This window comes from Panthera pardus, unplaced genomic scaffold (genome assembly GCF_024362965.1).
Source record: "Panthera pardus isolate Hobbes unplaced genomic scaffold, ASM2436296v1 HiC_scaffold_17, whole genome shotgun sequence".
Classification (NCBI taxonomy): Eukaryota; Metazoa; Chordata; class Mammalia; order Carnivora; family Felidae; genus Panthera; species Panthera pardus.
The window spans coordinates 16,212,609-16,232,284 of record NW_026526732.1 but is presented as its reverse complement, the minus strand read 5'-3'; the positions used below and the strand labels follow the sequence as shown (position 1 = coordinate 16,232,284).

General features: G+C 45.9%; 1 protein-coding gene across 1 annotated transcript in view; it reads left to right on the top strand.

Annotated features, from left to right (window-relative positions):
* MTHFD1L (methylenetetrahydrofolate dehydrogenase (NADP+ dependent) 1 like) overlaps positions 1 to 19,676 on the top strand; it is a 184,451-nt gene that overhangs the window by 6,026 nt on the left and 158,749 nt on the right. Inside the window, 6 exon segments of the mRNA XM_053904385.1 lie at positions 735 to 819; positions 2,197 to 2,247; positions 2,338 to 2,391; positions 5,346 to 5,470; positions 7,334 to 7,434; positions 9,402 to 9,538. Coding sequence (XP_053760360.1) covers positions 735 to 819; positions 2,197 to 2,247; positions 2,338 to 2,391; positions 5,346 to 5,470; positions 7,334 to 7,434; positions 9,402 to 9,538 — 553 coding nt within the window.

Below are 19,676 nucleotides of genomic sequence, written 5' to 3'. Positions count from 1 at the left end.
CGCAGCCCTTTCCCTGGGCCCAGGAGTCACCTACTGGGACTTTTAGGAAGTCCAAATGCAGACTTGGATGGCGGGAGCCCAGAGGACTGGAGACACTCTCTCCCTAAGAGGCCTTGGGAGAATATCAAATTCTGATGGGTCCCTACTGCTGGTGCTCCCCTCCCTCCTCCCCCCCCCCCCACTTCCCTTTTCTTACCCCTCCCTTCCTCCTTCCCCTCTGTTCTCTTCCCCACCCACTCCCTTCACATTTCTTGAAATTCTGGGACCCGGGATTTATCCTGACGCACCACTTTTCTGACCGCAAGCCTCTTCCCCAGTCTCTGCTACCTTCCCCCACCGATGTTTGAGGTCCCCAGGGGTGGGGGGAACCCCTGGGGATGGATGTGGGTGGAGGAAGGGGATTATTTAAAAAAAAAAAAAAAAAAAAACGCGAAATTTGTATTACAGTAAACTTGGAAAACACCAGAGAAAAAGTCACCCCTAGAAAATAATTGCTAACATTTTACGTGGCACGCGTCCGCGCGTCTTTAAACTCAGATGGTCCCGGTTTGTTTGGGGCGCGCTTCAACATTGTTACCCTGCCCCGCCTGGCCACACTTCCCGCGGGTGGAGCGCACCCTTATGTTGTCTATTTCCACTTAGAGTAACGAACTTTCGAGGAAAGTGTGTCGTATCCGTCCTTTCTAGCCATTAACAAAGACGTGACTGCGTGCTGTCTCTCTTTCTCAATGTAGAGAAGTCCTTCAGAATTCGAAAGAGGTTCTGAGTTTATTGCAAGAAAAAAACCCTGCCTTTAAGCCGGTGCTGGCTATTATACAGGTAAGCTGGGAGTGTGGTTCAGTCGTACTGGTTTAGGATGCCTTTCAATGTAGAAGATAATTGTGTAGAGAAGACCAGGGCCATTTTCCGGTCACATAAGTCCCATTTGGGCGGGAAGAGAGGGCACGGCTGGAAACGCTGTCATTTCCCTCTTCCTTTGGTCATTTTGTTTCTACCTGGTTACTGGCTGCTTACCGCTCTGCTTGAGTGTGTCTTTTGTGAGTCTTTCTCGGGGAGCTTTCAGAGGTTAGGAGCTAGGCACACACATAAGTTGTATTCTATAGATATATTGTCGTCCGTGTGTGCTCATAAACGCTTATCAGATATGATTTGAAAACGAAGGGGAAACATTCCCCTTTGTTTCTGTGGCAGACAGATGCGTGACGGGGCATGGCGTGTAGTAATCTTACTAAATCCGGCGAAGCCTGCCGTACGTTTGAAGGGCCAGACGTCAGCGCGTGCCAGAAGGACTTTGCATTCATGTACATCTCCTGGCTGCGGCCCCTTCGTTCCCGACTACGGTTGGCACTGTGTGCCATCCTTCTTGGCACCCCCGTGGGGTGACAGGTGCAGGGAAGTGATGAGGCGAGCCAAGCCCGTAAGCTAACACAGCATAGCAGTTGGGCCTCCACCGTCGTTTCTGGCACGCACTTAATGTGTCAGAACGTCAGCGTCTAGGGCCGCGAGCGCTGTGATTTTCAACACTCTGGAGCTGTGCTCGAGTCACTCGCATTCTGTGTGGTCTGCCTCCACATGCCCTACAAAGAGAGGCAGGCGAGAAGGGTAGAAAGAAAAGTGACTGAGGCCTGGGCCTCCTGGGACTGTGCTTGCTGATCGCTTTCCGGCTACGGGCAGTCCTCTCAATCCCTGTCTTTGGTGTCCTCATTTAGAAAGAGGTGCTGGCTGTGTGGCTCCATGTGCCTTAGCAGGGCTATTATTTTTATCTTTTTAATGTTTGTTCATTTTTGAGAGAGAGACAGAGCACGAGCGGGGGAGAGGCAGAGAGAGAGGGAGACACAGAATCCGAAGCAGGCTCCAGGCTCTGAGCCATCAGCACAGAGCCCAATGCGGGGCTCGAACTCACAAACCGCGAGATCATGACCCGAGCTGAAGTCGGATGTTGAACCGACTGAGCCACCCAGGTGCCCCAGGAGGGCTATTATTTTTTAAAAGTAACATAATTTGAAAGTTGTGAAATACATATGTGAATAAATACCAGCTTTTGGTCTTCTTTTGTGAGCTATAGGATTCTGTATTTCCTTCTCTTTCTAATTAATTAGGCAACATAGTCACAAAATTAGTCTCTGCGTTACGTCTTGTGCTTTTTCAAGACATTTTTGTTGTCATTACATTGTCATTCTTGCTCCCTTTCCTAAGGCAGGTGATGATAACTTGATGCAGGAGATAAACCAGAATCTGGCAGAGGAGGTGAGGATTGTTGAATTCCACAAATTCGTCATAATTTTTTGATAGCACATTCTCTTACCGTGGCAGAATAACCTTGTGTTCCCTTTGCAGGCTGGTCTGAACATCACTCACATCTGCCTTCCTCCAGATAGCAGCGAAGATGAGGTAAGTACCACGGGCACCCGAACGCTCCGGTCGCTTTCCTCTTCGGATCTACCAAACCTGTTGACATCTCTCAGTGGTGCTTGAACAGATCAGCCTATTCTCGTGGCTGAACCTTGAGAGGGAAGATCGCTTTTCCCTCTAGCGTAAATGCTCGTTCGCCTGTTGTCCTTTAGTAGATGTTTCTGTGGAAGACGTGGTCTATGACTCGGTGACTTTGGTTGCGTTTCTTTGGCTGCCGCAGTAGCGGCCAGTGGAAATGGTCTGGGTGTCAGCGGCTAGAGGACTAGTTCGGGTTTTTCCCTGTCCTGACTGGTTGTTTGCCCTTGGCCATTCCTTTGGCTTCTCTGGGTCACAGCTGGCTTATCGATAAACTAAAGGAATAGGATGAAATCATCTTCAGCGTCCTTTCCAGGCGAACGTTCTGGGAGTAACAGCCTTTGCAAGTGTCATCTCAAGCCTGGGAGAAGCAGCCACCCCCATAAGTAGCGGTGAGGAAACTAGACCATGCTCGTGTTTGGTCCTTCCGTGGCTAGCTTTTCTTCAGCCCAGCTATGGCAGGGAAGCTTGGGTTTGACCGCCAGTGCTGGAAAACTTCAAATAACAGAACGTGAAGTAACACAGAAGTTTATTTTTCTCATACATAAGTCAGGTTGAGAAGCAGGATGCTATGGTGACATCACGAGGGCACCAGAAACTTAGGCTCCTTCGCTCTTGCTGCTGTATTGTTTGTGGATCCAAGATGTTGGATTCAGCTCTCCATATCACATCCACGTTCTAGCCAGGGTCCAATAAATCCAGACTTAGTAAGGAGGCACGTAATTCAAAAGGATTGTTGCAATAGGGATAGTGAGTCAGAGAATGTTTTACCCTGTAGCCAGCCTTTTCTCAAAAGGGGTTGTCTGCTAATCCAGCTAAGGGTGGACCAACGGTTAGCAGCCTGGGGGAAGGTGGGAAATTTCCCCAAGTTTGATTAACAAGCATTTTGTTCAGATTGAGCTGTGGGGGGGGGGGGGGCACGTAGTTCACCTAATCATTTACGAGACATGAATGGGAATTTGTAGGCTCTGTATTTGGTTCTTTGCAGTACACAGAGGTTGGGGGTGTTTCTTAACCTTCCCTGTTTTCTCTGATCACAAGGCTCAGTTCAACAACTTATTGTCACCAGCAAGGAAGAGGAAGGGTAAGGAGCAAAGACGGCAGGCCCTCCGTCTCTTCCCTTCAGGGACGGTTCCTAAAAGTCACAGTTCTGCTTCTATGCCATTGACATGAACCTAATTGCTTGGCCACGAAGCAAGGAAGGCTGGGAAAGGTAGTCTTTACACCAGATGGCCTTAGACCATTTATTAGAACAGCTAAACGTCAAGAGTTTATTACCAAGGGAGAAAGGAAACCATATCTGGGGCAGATGGTTTCTGCCACACTTACCATTATAATATATTAGAAATACATGACACGTGTCATACCAGTGTTAACAAATGCCGAGAAATTTGTTGTCCCTTTGAGAGACACCCATTGTCTGTATTTTTTCAGGTTCCTTGCCACTGGTGTTGATAGCCCTTGATTTCGTGTGTGTGTGTGTGTGTGTGTGTGTGTGTGTGTGTGTGTGTAACTCCTTCACTTATTTTTTGACAAAGATTTTTCCTTGTCAAAAATGTGAATGTGAATTTGCGTGGTGGTGGCGTTACGTTGGAAAAGAGTAAGGGTCTTAATTTGTGAGTTAAGATCTCGTTGTTGCTTCTGCCACCTTCGAGTTACAGGTAACAATAGACCGCCCACTTCATTCTGGGCTGCCCATTGACGTCACTCCCTCTGGCCACACCCCCAGCCCGCCATCTCTCCGTTGGCCCCTTACCTTATCTGCTTTACTTTTCTTCACGTCATTTACCACTTCCAGAGATGGTACTAGTTTTTGGTTCTGCCCCTGTCTTCCCCGTGAGACTGTAAGCTCCGTGAGGACAGGTGTTTTGTTCCCAACTGTGTTTCCGGTCTTAGAACTGGTACAGTTGTAGGTGCTCAAAACATTCAACATCCTGTTGAATGAATGAAAGATAAGTGAGTAAATGAAACAGAATTTTCCTTCTCGTTTTTGTAGATCAAATAGCTTTGTCCTCTCTTACCAGGTGGACATACCACGGTGACTTTTTGCTAGACAGTGAAACGGAAGCGGTAAACCAATACTCCTCGCAGTGAGACCCCTATCAATGGGCTGGTATCTCTTTTTCTTACGAACAAATAATATTGTGAAATGAAATGCATCAGTATGTTCTGTCCTGGCATAAAATAAACAGAGAGGACAGAGCGTTGCTTATTAAAAGACCTACCTAGCCACTCGTTAGCTTTTACATCACCTTCCCAAACTGTACTTTGGTCTTTTTCGTAAATAGTGAGCTTCCTATAAAAGGGAGATTTCTCTGCTTAGAATGCATTGACCATAAGGCTTTGGAAATGCTTTCTGTGTGCCATTCAGGTCCAGAGAACCTGAGGGCCTCAGTGATGGCTTCCTGGGTGTGACAGTAGGGAAGCTTTTGTTGAACACGTTGTGTTTGAAGTACAGGCTTGTCCGGGCCAGTTTGGAATGCCTGAAACTCATGCTTCCTGGTCTCCCTGAAGGTTGGCAGTGTGTTTGGCTTAAGTATAGTTGTGGACAGGGAATTATCTTTTGCCTATCTAAATGTCGTGAACTGTCGAGCTTTGGTTTAGTTTTATTTTGTTCTGTTCTGGCAGGAAGTAGCACAGTAAGGGAGACTGAGAAGTCACTAAAATGCAGGCATGCTTCCTTTGAGCTTTGATAAACATGGTAGAAAGAGAAATTAGATGTGATTCATTCTGCTTTACATCAAGTCTTCAACAAGGACTGAAAAAGGAACTACAACAGATGCATTTTTATGAATCGGTTCTTTTGTTGGCTCTTATTTTCGTAAAATTGATTTTAGGGTTTTTTTTTCCCTCTGTAGATTATAGATGAAATCTTGAAGATTAATGAAGACACCCGAGTACATGGCCTTGCCCTTCAGATCTCCGAGAACTCATTTAGCAACAAAGTGCTCAATGCCTTGAAACCAGAAAAGGATGTGGATGGGTGAGAAAATAGAAAAGAAAGCAATCAACTCTTACTGCTAAGCGAGTTTTTCTACTGAGATTTTTCTTTTTCTTTTAGTTCCACGGTTTCAACTATGTCAGTAATTAAGAGGTGCAAGAAATCCTTTAACTATTTCAGGGATTTGAGGGCTTTCTAAATTCCCTATGAGAAAGTTACACATTTTCGGGACACCTGGGTGGCTTAGTCAGTTAAGTGTCTGACTTCAGTTCAGGTCATGATCTCGCGGTTCATGGGTTTGAGCCTCGCATCGGGCTCTGTGCCGACAGCTCAGAGCCTGGAGCCTGCTTCTGATTCTGTGTCTCCCTCTCTCTCTGTCCCTCCCCTGCTCACACTTTATCTCTCTCTCTCTCTCTCTCTCTCTCTCTCTCAAAAATAAATAAACATTAAAAAAAAAAAGTTACAGATTTTAGAAAATGCACATGTCCTTTTGTTGTGCTTGGGTGCCATTCTGGAAATAATGTCCTTAATACCATCATATTCATTTGGTAATTTCCTGCCTGACTTACAGAGTCCTTGGCCAGCCTTGTCTTCTAATGAGGTTTTCCTTGATAATTCTGCCAGACCAAAGAAACAACCCAGCGTCCTGAGTCACCAGCAGGACCATATTCTCAGCCCCAGGTCATTTGAGAAAAGCAACACAAGCAGGTCATTTGAAAAAAGCAACACAAGCACTTTTATTCAGAACACAGGGTTTTACTTGAAATTAGAGAGGAAAACTACAAGTAGGTGGTGCACTAATATTTGTCTTTAACTCATGTCCTGGCGTGACATCAGCTTCAGGAGACAAGGAATACTGCCCATTCATGTGGGTCATCGGGACTCTGAGTCTTGGGGAATGAAAAGCTCATTTACCTATGTGGAAATAGGAAGTGTTTTGTACCCTGGCCAAAAAGAACATAATATATTCAGTGTTACAAAGTTGTAAGCAAATGAAAAGTTAGATTCCCAATCCAGCTGTCTTAAGAGGCTCCCGCCTCGCCGACACACCCAGGCCTTTTCCGTTACTCCGGCCTCTGTGGGCCCTCAGTCTGAGGATAGACCCAAACACAGGTTGCAAAGCCGTCCTGAAAATCTCTGACCATGTATTAGACTAACTAGAAGGGAGAAGAAGCCCTAATCAATTCGAATACATCCAGGACCTAAAGATATCAAAGTGTCATTTCAAATCTTTCATTAAAAAGAAGAGAATTATGGAAACTTTTCTAAATGTCTCTTTCGTCACTAGCCTTTATTGAGACCGTTGGTTTCAGCTCGATAGTTACGGACTAGCTAGTCCTGGATTTGAATGAGGAAGAGCACAAAAGCCATTGAAGGTACCTGGTCACTCATTTTTCCCCTTGACTTCTCAAGGAGATAAATACCGATGCTAAATGGGGATTGTGAATCCAAGTCTTGCTACGTTACCCCAGAGTTCTGGGATTGGTCCTGGATTTTAATACTGATTGAAGTATACATTTCTTCAGGGGGAAAGTGGGCTCTACTCTATGACCCTGGTATGCACACTTTAGAGCACATTCCACGTAGTACATTGGACAGAGCTCCCTGGAGTTGTGCACAGCGAGGCCCTGCATGGCCTTATGCTGTGGTCCTGCGATCCAGGCAGAACCAGAATTCCCAAGGTCGTCCCCGACCCACAGGGACCACTTCAGAGTTTCCTGAGGGACTGCGCTAAGAAGCCAGTGGTCTTTATTCCTGCCCACTCTTTATTTCAACTTAATGATTTAATATAGCCTGTCTGTGAAACGTTGACTCGGATGTTACTTGGGATTAATACATGTGAGTTACAGATCAGTAAGTTTTGACCAAGTTTTAACTTCCAACTTCCCTTATTTTCAAATTCAGAGTAACAGACGTAAACCTGGGGAGGCTGGTCCGCGGGGACGCCCACGAGTGTTACGTCTCACCTGTGGCCAGAGCTGTAGTTGAACTTCTTGAAAAGTCAGGTATGGTTGCTCCTTCAGAAATGCCACTATTTCCTACGTATTGGTACTGACTTGATTTTTTAATAAGCATTTGTTTCCGCAAGATTTTAATTGAAACATGGAAGTGATGTTCAATGTCAGCCCTATTTTCTCATCTTTTGGGAGCTATAAATGAGCGTGACAGATTTTTCTAACAAGATTAACTGTATTACAGTTTTAAAGAGAAACAGGTCAAGATGGGCGGCCTACTTGTAAACAGGTGTTCAGCTTCTCTCATGGAACAGTCAGAGTAACCACAATGAAAACTGTCCCAAGTGTCAGCTTCTCAAATCTGTCAGTGTATAGACTTAAATAAGACTTCTGTCTCATATTTAAACGAGGAAGCTGTCAGGTATAGTTCAGGGTATGGAAACCGTGATTGGGATTCATCAGGGAGCAATATCTCTTTTCAGTAATCAGTATTCAATTTCCATCGTTCTCCCCTTGACCTTGCTTTTCTATGTCAGTAATGTAGAGACGAATAATTTCTTTCTCTTGGTTATCAGATTTCATATACTTAAGGACTCTCTAGCTGATTATATAAAAATTTAACTAAATTTTTCTTGATTCCAGCTTGAGTAAAAAAGAGGAAGATGTCCCTTCTCCACATCCAAACATGCAACAATCAAACAAAAATTCCAAAATATTTAATATCCCAAATATATAAAGAACTTATACAACTCAATACCCAACAATAATAATAATAATTGACTAAAACATTAAAAATGTTGGAGTAGACATTTTTCCAAAGAAGACATACAGATGGCCAACAGACACATGAAAAAGTGCTCAGTATCATGGATCATCAGGGAAATGCTAATAAAAACCACAATGAGATATCACCTCACACCAATCAAAATGGCTAGACTCAAAAACAAAAGAAATAACAAGTATTGGTGAGGATGTGGAGAAAAAGGAACCCTCGTGCACTATTGGTGGGAATACAAATTGGTATAGCCACTGTCGAAAACAATATGGCGGTTCCTCAAAAAATTAAGAGAAATACCACATGATCTAGTAATTCTATATGGGTATTTACCCAAAGAAAGTGAAAACGCTAATGCAAAAAGATACATGCACCCCTATATTTATTGCAACATTATTGACAGTAGCCAAGATATGGAGGCACTCTAAATATTCACTGATAGATGAGTGCGTAGAGAAGATACAGTACACATATGCAACGGAATATTACTCAGCTGTAAACAAGAATGAGATTTTGCCATTTGTGATAACATGGATGGACCTAGAGGGTATTATGCTAAATGAAGTAAGTCAGAGAAAGACAAATATCATATGACTTCACTTATTTGTGGTATTTAAAAAAAACAAAACAAAAAAAAGCAGCAGACCCATAGACACAGAACAAACTGGTAGCTGCCATGGGTAGGAGGGGCCAAAATGGGTGAAAGGGAGTGGGAGGAACAGGCTTCTAGTTATGGAATGAATAAGTCACAGGCATAAAAGGAACAGCATAGGAATATAGTCAGTGGTATTGAAATACCGGCGTATTGTGACAGATGGCCGCTACACTTAATGGTGAGCGTAGAATGACATATAGTCACGTCACTATGTTGTTTACCTAAAACTAATATAACACTGTGTGTCAACTATACTTCAATTTAAAAAAAAAAAAAAACCCTCCAAAGTATACACCAAAGTTCTATTAGAAGATTAACTTTTGATATATACCTTTAAGACAAGTAGCCATTAAGCTGAGGTATCCCACGTAGACCCTGTTTTTCCACCCTGTGACTTATCAGGATGATGATTCTCTGTCACTCTACCATAAAATTCACAAAGAGTAAATTATGACTGATAGGCATTGTAGGCTGCAGCTTGACGGAGATGGCCAAGTTTTAAAAGGTTCTTTTTCCTTCCACTAAAGCTGCGTGGGAGGAGGACTCTGAAGTTTTGATCATAATACTGGATTTCCATTTGGTGGGCAGGTGTCAACTTGGATGGAAAAAAGGTCTTGGTAATAGGAGCCCATGGGTCTTTGGAAGCCGCCCTGCAATGCCTGTTCCAGAGAAGAGGCTCCATGACAATGAGCTCCCAGTGGAAAACACCTCAGCTTCAAAGCAAGGTAAGCATCTTTCGCGTGGGAAACAGAATTTTAAATGCTTATACCAGGAAAGGGAAAGAACTAGAAATGTATGGCATAAGCATTTAGCATAAGAAGCTAGAGAAAGAACAGAAAATCTCCAAGAATGAAAATAATGAAGAGCAGAAGTTAATGAAATAGAAAAGCAATGTATGTGAGAGGTTACCAGCTGAGCCAAAAGTCAGTCCTCGGAAGAGTCTAGTAAAATGGAAACACCACTAGCCAAAATAACGGAAACAAAAAGAGAACACCAGCAATGTTAGAAAACAAAGGGACATAACCACAGAAGAAAAATGATTTTCTAAAAAGGAAGCTATGAACAATTTTATACTGGTAAATTTGAAAATTTGCATGAAATGAGAACTTCTAAAAAATGTAGCTTACAGGGGCACCTGGGTGGCTCAGTCGGTTAAGCATCGACTTCAGCTTGGGTCACGATCTTGTGATTCATGAGTTCAGGCCCCGCATCAGGCTCTGTGCTGACAGCTCAGGGCCTGGAGCCTTGCTTTGGATTCTGTGTCTCCCTCTCTCTCTGCCCCTCCGCCGCTCACGCTCTGTCTCTCTCTCTCTCTCTCTCAAAAATAAATAAACATTAAAATTTTTTTTTTTGAAAATGTAGCTTACAAAATGAATTTAAGTTAAATCAGTTAGACTTACATATGTTAAAGACATTGAATCAGTCTGCCCACCAAACGTGTAAACAAAACAGGCAATCAGTAGTGTTACAAATGAGTTCGACTGCCATCAAAGAACAGATCATAATCTTTTTTACATAGAGTAAAAAAAGAACACTTCCTAACCCATTTTATGAGTGCCCAAACAAGGACAGGATGCTAAAGGACAATTATGGGCCAATTTCATCTGTGAACATGGTTAAAAGAATCATCATCAAAATGTTAGCAACTGAATCCAACACCAGGTGTGGGTTCTCATAGGATTGCAAGCGTAGTTTAATATCAGAAAAATCCATTAAAATCTATGAACATAATTTACCATATCATCAGATTAAAAACTGTACTGTCGCCATAGTAGATACAGAAAAGTCATTTGGTAAAATCTAGTCTCCATTATGATTTTTTTCCTAAAAACACCTTTTAGTCTAGGAAGTTAAAGGAATTCTTTAACCCCATAAAATACCTGAAAAGTTAGAGCAAATAGATTTAATGGTGATATTAGAAACGTTCCTTTAGAAATAGGAAAGATATAAGGGTGCCTGTTCTCAGCACTCCTCCTCGGCACTATATGGGAATTACTAGACAGTGCCTTGATATGAAGAAAGGAAAAATTTATAACGATTGGAAAGGAAGACACCAGACTGTGCTAGATCCTAGGTGGTAGGATTACCTACATAAAAAGCCCAGAAGAATCTATGAGAAAACATGAGAATGAAAAAGAGTCCACCTGGGTTTCTGGGTATGAGATCAACATGCAAAAAACCAATTGCATTTCTACCCAGCACACCCATAGTTAAAAAATGAATTTCTTTAAAAAATATCTATTTTGAGAGAGCGCACCTGTGCTCAAGCAGGGGAGGAACAAAGACCGAGAGGGAGAGAGAATCCCAAGCAGGCTCCATGCTGTCAGCGCAGAGCCCCATGTGGGGCTCCATCTCCCAAACTATGAGATCATGACCTGTGCTTGGAATCAAGAGTGGGATGCTAAACCGACTGAGACACCCAGGCGCCCGCCTTATACCATTCTTTTACATTTTCATGGCTGAAACGGTTAATAAAGTTCATAATTTCAAAATATGACCCTGAATTTAACAAATTTCAAGCAAAATGAAGTTACATTAAAAGCGTATTAAGTACAGGGGCGCCTGGATGGCTTAGTCGGTCAAGCGTCCAACTCTTGGTTTCAGTTCAAGTCATGATCTCACAGTTCGTCACCATCTCACAGTTCGTGAGATCGAGCCCCACGTCAGGCTCTGTGCCGACAGATCAGAGCCTGCTTGGGATTCTCTCTCTCCCTCCCTCTCCACCCCTACCCCACTCTCTCTCTCTCTCTCTCAAAAATAAACTTTTTTTTTTTTAAGTGTATTAGGTACAATAAAGTACCGCGGAACAACATCAAAAACACATGTTCCTCATGTTGCCGCAGGAGAACAGAAAGGAGCAGGTTGTGGTGCTGCCCAGGGAAGGCAGGTGTCTCCACCTAGAAGGGTATATTTGAGCGGCAGGTGGATCTAATATATTTTAAGACAGCTCGGAAACGTCTTGGCGTTGAGCGCAAACCCACGTGCCTTTTTAGTGGTCACCACACGGTGGCAGCCTATTCAAGAAAATTCAAGGGCAAGGCTGTGCAACGCAGAGCCTAGACTTTTTGATCTGGAAGCTTAGTGAAAAGAGGAAAACAAACCCTGCTCTGAACTGAACAGCTGTGGTGAAAAAGAGAAAAATACCTTCACTGGCAGCTGAATGTTTTCACAGCTGTCACAGAGACTTTGCTAGTTGTATCTGTATTTTTGTAAAACAAAGACATCTTTCAAAGTACTTTTTTTTATTATGGAAATAAATCACCTTGACTCTTCTTTGGGATAAATCTCATTTTAACTTTGAGAACGACTCAGTGGCTTTACTCTCTAGAGATTCTAGAAATTGGGTAACTTTCCTGTTTTCAGATATCCACGAAGGTTCTCTTCAAAGTTCACATTGCACACACATTCTGTTTCCTGAGGCCTCGGTATTTGTAACCGCACCACCGTGGATCATAGAAACTGTAGACTTTCTCTTTATTACTTCATCTGTTTTTTGTTTTTTTTTTTTAAGGTTTATTTTTGAGAGAGAGAGAGACAGGCAGAGAGAGAGGGAGACACAGAATCCAATGCAGTCTCCAGGCTCTACACAGAGCCCGACGCGGGGCTCGAACTCACTGCGAGATCATGACCTGAGCCGAAGTCGGCCGCTTAACTGACTGAGCCACCCAGGCGCCCGATTGCTTCATCTTTGTAGCCAAAAATATGGGAAGGAATTTTCAGGGCTCCTCATACTCTTTGTCTGCGAAATGCATTTGGTCTCTGGAATTTGGCCCCCCTCTACCTGGCGTACTTACTTCCTGTCCCGCCAGGAGGTAGAGCCTTTACCTTTCCATTTTTCATGCCAGCAGCCAGCACTTCAATACCAGTCACCTCCCCGCTGATATGCCTCCATGCTCCTGCCCGACATTTGACTTTCCCCTCTTCCTATATTTTATTTCTAAAACACAGGCCATTGCTGGGCCTTGTTGCTGAGGGTCAGCAGACGTCAGCAGACCACAGTGGTAGCAGCTCATGAGGTACCGAGGGCATCCTGGCACGGGTTGGCATCCTGGGGGCACCTGCCCGGGACAGGATGTGTCCACCCTCGCTGCGCCTTAGAAAACCTTCACTGTGAAAAACGTTGAAGATGTAACAACAGATTGGGATCTTTGTTTTCTAATTTTATTAGGAGCGAATAACTGGTCCAATGTAAGATTACAGTGCTTTTGGATTCTCCTTATCAGCAATGACAAGTTTGCAGAAAGAAAAGGGGAAGCAAAGGATTATGGCCATTCGGTGGAAGGAAGTCATCTTTGCAAAGCATTTCTTCTAGGCTTGTTTGTACCTGACACGGAACGAGACACTCCCCCCCCCACCCCCCACCCCCGTTGGCTGTCTGGTTGGGGCTTTCCATCCTGAGAGGTTTGGGGATCAGGAGGTAACCGTGAAACATTAGAGTCCTGTCTCCCCCCTCCTATACTCCGTAGCCTTTCAAGGTGGGGATTACCTACAACCAATCCTACCGTGACCAGCAGGGACTACCTTTGAGGGTTTAGAATCAGACACATTTGTGTTCTGGGTAAGCAGTAGGACATAGGCTTTGGTGACAAACAGCTGTGGGTTCACGCCTTAGTTGTTGCTTAACTTTTCTGAGCCTTGTGTCTTCATGTGTAGAATGGGAATTATAATTTCCCCTACCCGCTGGGGAAATTCGGTCATATGCGTTGGCTTAGGACAGAACTTGGCACCTATGAACATCCACATTAACGGTTTGGCTACTGTTAAAGGTGAGTCAGGAAACACACTGGCAAGTTTCACAATGTGGAAAGGCCGCTGGGTCAGTTAAGTCATAAGGAGATAAGCTAATAAAATAGTGGCATCTAGGTCCCTCATTGGAAGCCCAGTAGATGTGCTTCCAGCGTATGGCTGGCAGGAGGGAGTCGCTCTGTGGAGCCTCCCGGCAACATTTGAAGGTGGAGGGGATGAGGGGCGCCTGGGGGGCTCAGTCGGTTGGGCGGCCGACTTCGCCTCAGGTCGTGATCTCACAGCTCGAAGGCTCGTGAGTTCCAGCCCCGCGTCGGGCTCTGTGCTGATGGCTCAGAGCTGGGTTCTGTGTCTCCCTCTCTCTTTGCCTTCCCCTGCTCACTCTCTGTCTCTCTCTCTCTCAAAAAGTAAACATTAGGAAAAAAAAAAATGAAGGTGGAGGGGATGAAACCACAGCCAGACTAAGAGACAGTGTCTTGACCTATCCGGGCTCACCCCCAGTCCTCACTGGGAATAGTCTCAACTTTGAGTTATGTAACAGCCTTTGCTCCATGGCTGTGGACCTCTTCCTTCCCGTGAATTCTGTGTTACTCGGAAGCCACTCTGCCTCAGGTTATCTTTGGTGGGGGTTCCTCGTTTATTAATTACTTCTTACAGGAATACTATTCCTTCCTACAATGTCGAGGCATGGTTACGCAGAGTTACCGAAATAGAAATGGATTCTGCCGACGCGTAAGATCTCTGTGGAGCCTGAGCGTGAAGCATTGAGATTTGCCTTTTGAGAGTTTTGTGGAAAATGGAGTCGGCTGCTGTGTTTTGTAGCTTTATCGCTGGTGCCCACCAGAGCGCATCACTGAAAAATAAGAATGAGTTTCCCACTTTGTTTCAAGCGTCCCTTCTGGGCTTTGCAACGTTATGCATTTGCGTGTGGGAGAGGGGAAGAATGTCTGGGCATTTGTCCAAATGAGCCGCGTGCTATGGAGCATCAGACGTCAGTAAGCCAAAGCACTGGGCATGATGTCTTTGGGTAGGGCTAAGGAATCGCCCTCCTTCCTCTGCCCAGACTTAGACGCCACACTCAGCTTCCCAAGCCCCTGGAGTGGAATGACTCCCCGATGTGGGGACTGGACGGAGCCCCCCACCCAGCGAGAACGGGCTTATCTCTTCCTCACCCTGATGAGTTCACCCTGATGCCAAAAGCAATTTGAAGTGAGACGATGTCCGGCATTTAGTATTTATGAGTTGGAGTGGTACCCCTCTCCAGGGAAGCGACGTTGACAGGCCCTCTGGGGCTGTGTGTGCACACCCCCTTAACTCACACTGCTAGTGGGAGAGCCTCCTGAATTTGTGGTCAGACACAGCTGGAGGACGGGGGTGAAATGGCCTCCAGCTGTGACAAATCGGGTCGATCCCAGCTGTGTGTATAAGAAAGAACCCAGAAATAAGAGAACCGTTTTTATTTTGTTTTTCTCAGAGGATCTCGTTTCTCCTCCTCCGGCGCACGGAGACCCTCAAAACGAGTACTGACACAGAAGGGAAAAATACAAGGTTTCCCCATTTGAAGGATCAAAGTGTGTCATTTCTTTGAGCAAAGCTAAATGATCACAAAGTCGTTTCCAGTTTACATTCACTGCGTGGCATGGCTCATAAAAGGCTTTTAAAAGTGGATTGGAAAATTCTGAATAACCCTGTATTGTACGTATGAAATCTTAAAAAAAAAACAAAACAAAACCAAACCAAAAACCCTTTTTTCCAAAGATTGGAAGAAAACCCTAGCTTTTAAACTGGATGAGATTAGCGAGTTACGTGGTTGGGTTTTTAAAATGTATCTTAATTTTTAACGCATTCGGCTCTTAAGCCCTGCAGGAAATCAAACATAATCGTTACGAACCAAAAGTACAGCAATACTGGTTTTTCCGGAGATCCTTGTTTCTTCCTAGGGCTTGGAGTTAATGTCAAGGATCCCATCATTTCTACCTGGAGGACTCAGTCTTGCGCGTCTTGCAGGACTTGTCTAGCGATCAAGTACTCCAGCTTTTGCTAACACGCACCTGCCTGTTCTCCCTCGTTGCACTACCTTGTCGCTGGGTGCAGAACTCTCAGTTCCCAGATTTTTTATTTCCCGTGCTTTCTGCACGTCACCCCACTGTCTCCTGGCCTTCAGGGTGTCTGGTGAGGATAATAGCTGCTTGTAACATTCGCAGGAGAGGCTGCACTTGAGCTGGACCTGGGGTAAACGGCGGTAACGACAGCTCACGCCGGTTGAGCTCCTGAGTGCCGTGAGCCAGGGGCAGGGCTTTGCTGTTGCCATGATTCTGCAGTTGCCTTGCCTGTGGGACCCCCATGCCCCCCACATCACGGCTGAGGAAGCTGAGACTTTTTGTAATGGGGGAGGTGGCACTACAGCTTAATTTTTTTTTTTTTTTAAGTTTATTTATTTGGAGAGAGAGAAAGTGTGAGTGGCGGGGCGGAGGGAGAGAGAGAGAATCCCAAGCAGGCTCCGCACTGTCGGCGTGGGCTCGAACCCACAAGCTGTGAGATCGCGGCCTGGGCTGAAGTCAGACGCTTAACCGACCGAGCCACCCAGGCGCCCCCAGCCTGAATTTTGAGCCGCTGTCCTGAGTGGTCTCTTATTCCAGATAATCACAAAACCCAGTCTTTAAAAGTCCCTTTAACGTTTAATCTTTTACACCTAAAAGTATCTGACCGCTCAGATGGGGAACTTCAGGGAGACCAAGGCCCAAGACATTAGACTGGCCATGAGTTCACTATTGTTTTATTCCAACAGTTTAGAATCCCATAGACATCCTTTAAAATTTTTTTTTTCATGTTTATTCATTTTTGAGAGAGAGAGAGAGACAGAGCGTGAGTGGGGAAGGAGCAGAGAGAGAGAGGGAGACACAGAATCGGAAGCAGGCTCCAGGCTCTGAGCTGTCAGCACAGAGCCCCACGTGGGGCTTGAACTCACGAACCGCGAGACCGTGACCTGAGCCAGAGTCGGAGACTTAACCGACTGAGCCACCCAGGCACCCCTCCACAGACATCATTTAGGAGAGGAAGCAGAGGGAGACCGAGTGCCATTCTGGCCCTGAGGCACTGGGCTTGTCACCTGCCCTCCAGGGACGCTGTGGGCGCCCTGGTCACATGGGTGGGCACGCAGGACTGCACATCCACATGCGTCCCTCTTCTCCCCCACCCGATACGGGCTTCTGTCCCCAATCTCAGGGCACCACACCTCTTGCGCCGAGCAAATACCGAGGCTATTCAGGAACGTGTGACTAAGCGACCCGAGTCGCGTAGGCCCCTGAGCGCTCTTTGGCAGATTTCTCCATGTTCGTGGACCGAAAAGGCCTTTCGACGTCAGCTCCCATTCTCACCCTTGCTACTCCCTGATCGTTGCCACCCAAACAAGAGGTGAGGGGGACCTTTGTTTGAGAGTCCCCAAATCAGGCTGATTATATTCGGCAGGACTGAGGAAAGGATTTGTGAGAGAATCCGGAGGAACTGAGGGGCACGCAGTCCCAGGAGTCACGTACAGGGAGCCTTAGTCATACATAGCACGCACTGGATACGGCACAGAAGGAGGGCTCCACGCTGTGTCCCGTGGACAACAGGCCAGTGACCGCACCTCCAGTCCACCCAGTGTCATCCCTGTTGGCCCTTCTGCCCCTTGCCAGACCCAAGCTCCGCCTCGTCCCCCTTCTCCCCCAGCGTAGATGCTACGTGAGGAACCAACATGTAATTTAAGGAATTAGGATACTTTCGTCGGTACCTTTTAAAACCTAACCCCCCTCTAATAAATAAAGCGCCTTACGTTTGGGTAAAGATCTAGTTCTCAAAGCCTTTTCCCGCATGATCTCGTTCACGTTATACCTGAAAACGCAGCGTGGGAGCCTGTGCACCGAGGGGGAGCGGGGTCTGCCCTCGAGTCGAGGCCTCGTAGCTCCGCCGAGCCGTGTTCCCGCTGCACCTCGGTCCCCTCCCGTCGAGGGCGACTCCTTCACTTTTCAGAGGTGGTGACCGAGGCCTGAAGAGTTACTTGGAGGGGGTGGAACGCAAACCTTGCTGATGTGTCATCCGGGGTTCCGAAGCGGAAAGTACAAACGTGTCAGGAGATGCAAAGGCAAATCTCCCACGGCTATAGCCACTGGGATCAGCCTGAACAGGCCGTAGCTATTTAGGTATGGGGTTGACGACGTAAGCGGACGTCAGGGCCGTCCTGCCTCTGGGAAGCCTGGCCGGTTTAGTGTCACTCTGGGAACTGTAACTTGGGCATTCGCTCATCTTCGTGCCGCACGGTTCTGAGCCTTTCTCTCACCCCACCTACAAACACGCAGCTCTCTCTCTGTGTCTCCTAGCCATCCTTTTTAACTTTATTGCCAGAATACGAGGAAGGGAACTATTTTCGATAAGTCATTCAAAGCTCACCCATCGCTAGCTATGAGGTTGTGCTTTCCTCTTACCGTGTGTTACAACCCGTGTGCGCGTCCCGTGCACTTGAAGAGGGAGTTACTGTCTTCTCTGTCATTCTGGACACAACTGAATCTCCTAGGTTCTCTTCTCATACATTGAGCATGAAGTATGTGGAGTGGTGAAGTAAGAGGGGAACCTAGAAGCCTATAGAAAAAGGAAGATCATTCATCATCCCGTGGGGGGAAAAGTTGGTAGGTACGTGTTATAATCATAATCCCGGGCCGTGCGTTTAGCTTGTAGTCATTCAGATTTATGAAATAAGCATACGAGAGGGCTTGATTTTAAAAGCCAATGATCTGTTCTGATCAGAGGAGAGTGGAAGAAAGACACATACCCAGTTTCCAAAAGGAGAATTCTTCCAGGACGAGATCACTTGGGTGTCTGTGAAAGGAGGCGGGGAGAATACCTCTTGCTGGAAATTCTCTTATCTTACCAACGTCTTACAATATCTGAATGAAAATGGTTTGACATTCTTATTTTAGAGTCCTTACAGTTACTGTAATGTTTCTATCTGACATTGTGCTTAATATTTGGGGAAAATGTGGACATTGACCCATAGGTACAAAGCCGGAATCCTACGGTAGATGCTCAGTTCATTGAAATAAAGAGTTAGACGTTCCAGGGGCGCCTGGGTGGCGCAGTCGGTTAAGCGTCCGACTTCAGCCAGGTCACGATCTCGCGGTCCGTGAGTTCGAGCCCCGCGTCAGGCTCTGGGCTGATAGCTCGGAGCCTGGAGCCTGTTTCCGATTCTGTGTTTCCCTCTCTCTCTGCCCCTCCCCCGTTCATGCTCTGTCTCTCTCTGTCCCAAAAATAAATAAAAAACGTTGAAAAAAAAAATTAAAAAAAAAAAAAAAGAGACGTTCCAAGTCAAAGTAGTTTATGAATAAACGGGGACTGTGCTCATGAAACACTCGGCCTTAACGAAGTCTCCATATGCAGGGAATACACTTGACCCAAAAGGCAGGAGTTTACCAGGCTCCTGCCCATTTCTATAGGAATGTCACTGATGGATTCCTAATTGCCAAAAATGGATTTTTTTGCCTTTAGTTTGTTTGGCCACTGGGCATCATTCAGACCTGTCGACCATGCCCTTTCCCCTGCGCCTACATGACTCCCCCATTCTTCCTACCTTCTGGGCCACACCCAGTCACCATCGTTTCTCTCACCACTGAAGACGAACACTCTCAGAAATGTACTCAAGACCCCTTTCCTTCCCACCCTCCCTGTTTCTCCCAGATCCCCACGCTTCTGGGTTTACCCGTATCTGATGCTGATGAATCCCGGCCTACCTCCCCTCCTCCCTGACCATCCTGAGTTCCGAGTCCATGCGTCCAGCTTCCTACCGAATGTCTCCTCTCGCATGTCTCCCTCCCACTCCCTCCGGCCCATTCTCAACCCAGCATCCAGCATAATCTCCCTAAAACACATCCGATGGTGTGAGCACAACCAAAGTAGCCCAGTCTGACAGCTCCTTGTCAGTAGCAAGAGAAGGTCAGCAACGTTGGGAATTTGACATTTATAGGAAGGAAGTGACATCTCATTAAAAAAAAAAAAAAATACCTCGGGGGGCGCCTGGGTGGTTCAGTTGGTTGGGAATCCAACTTCGGCTCAGGGCATGATCTCACGGTTCGTGGGTTCGAGCCCCGC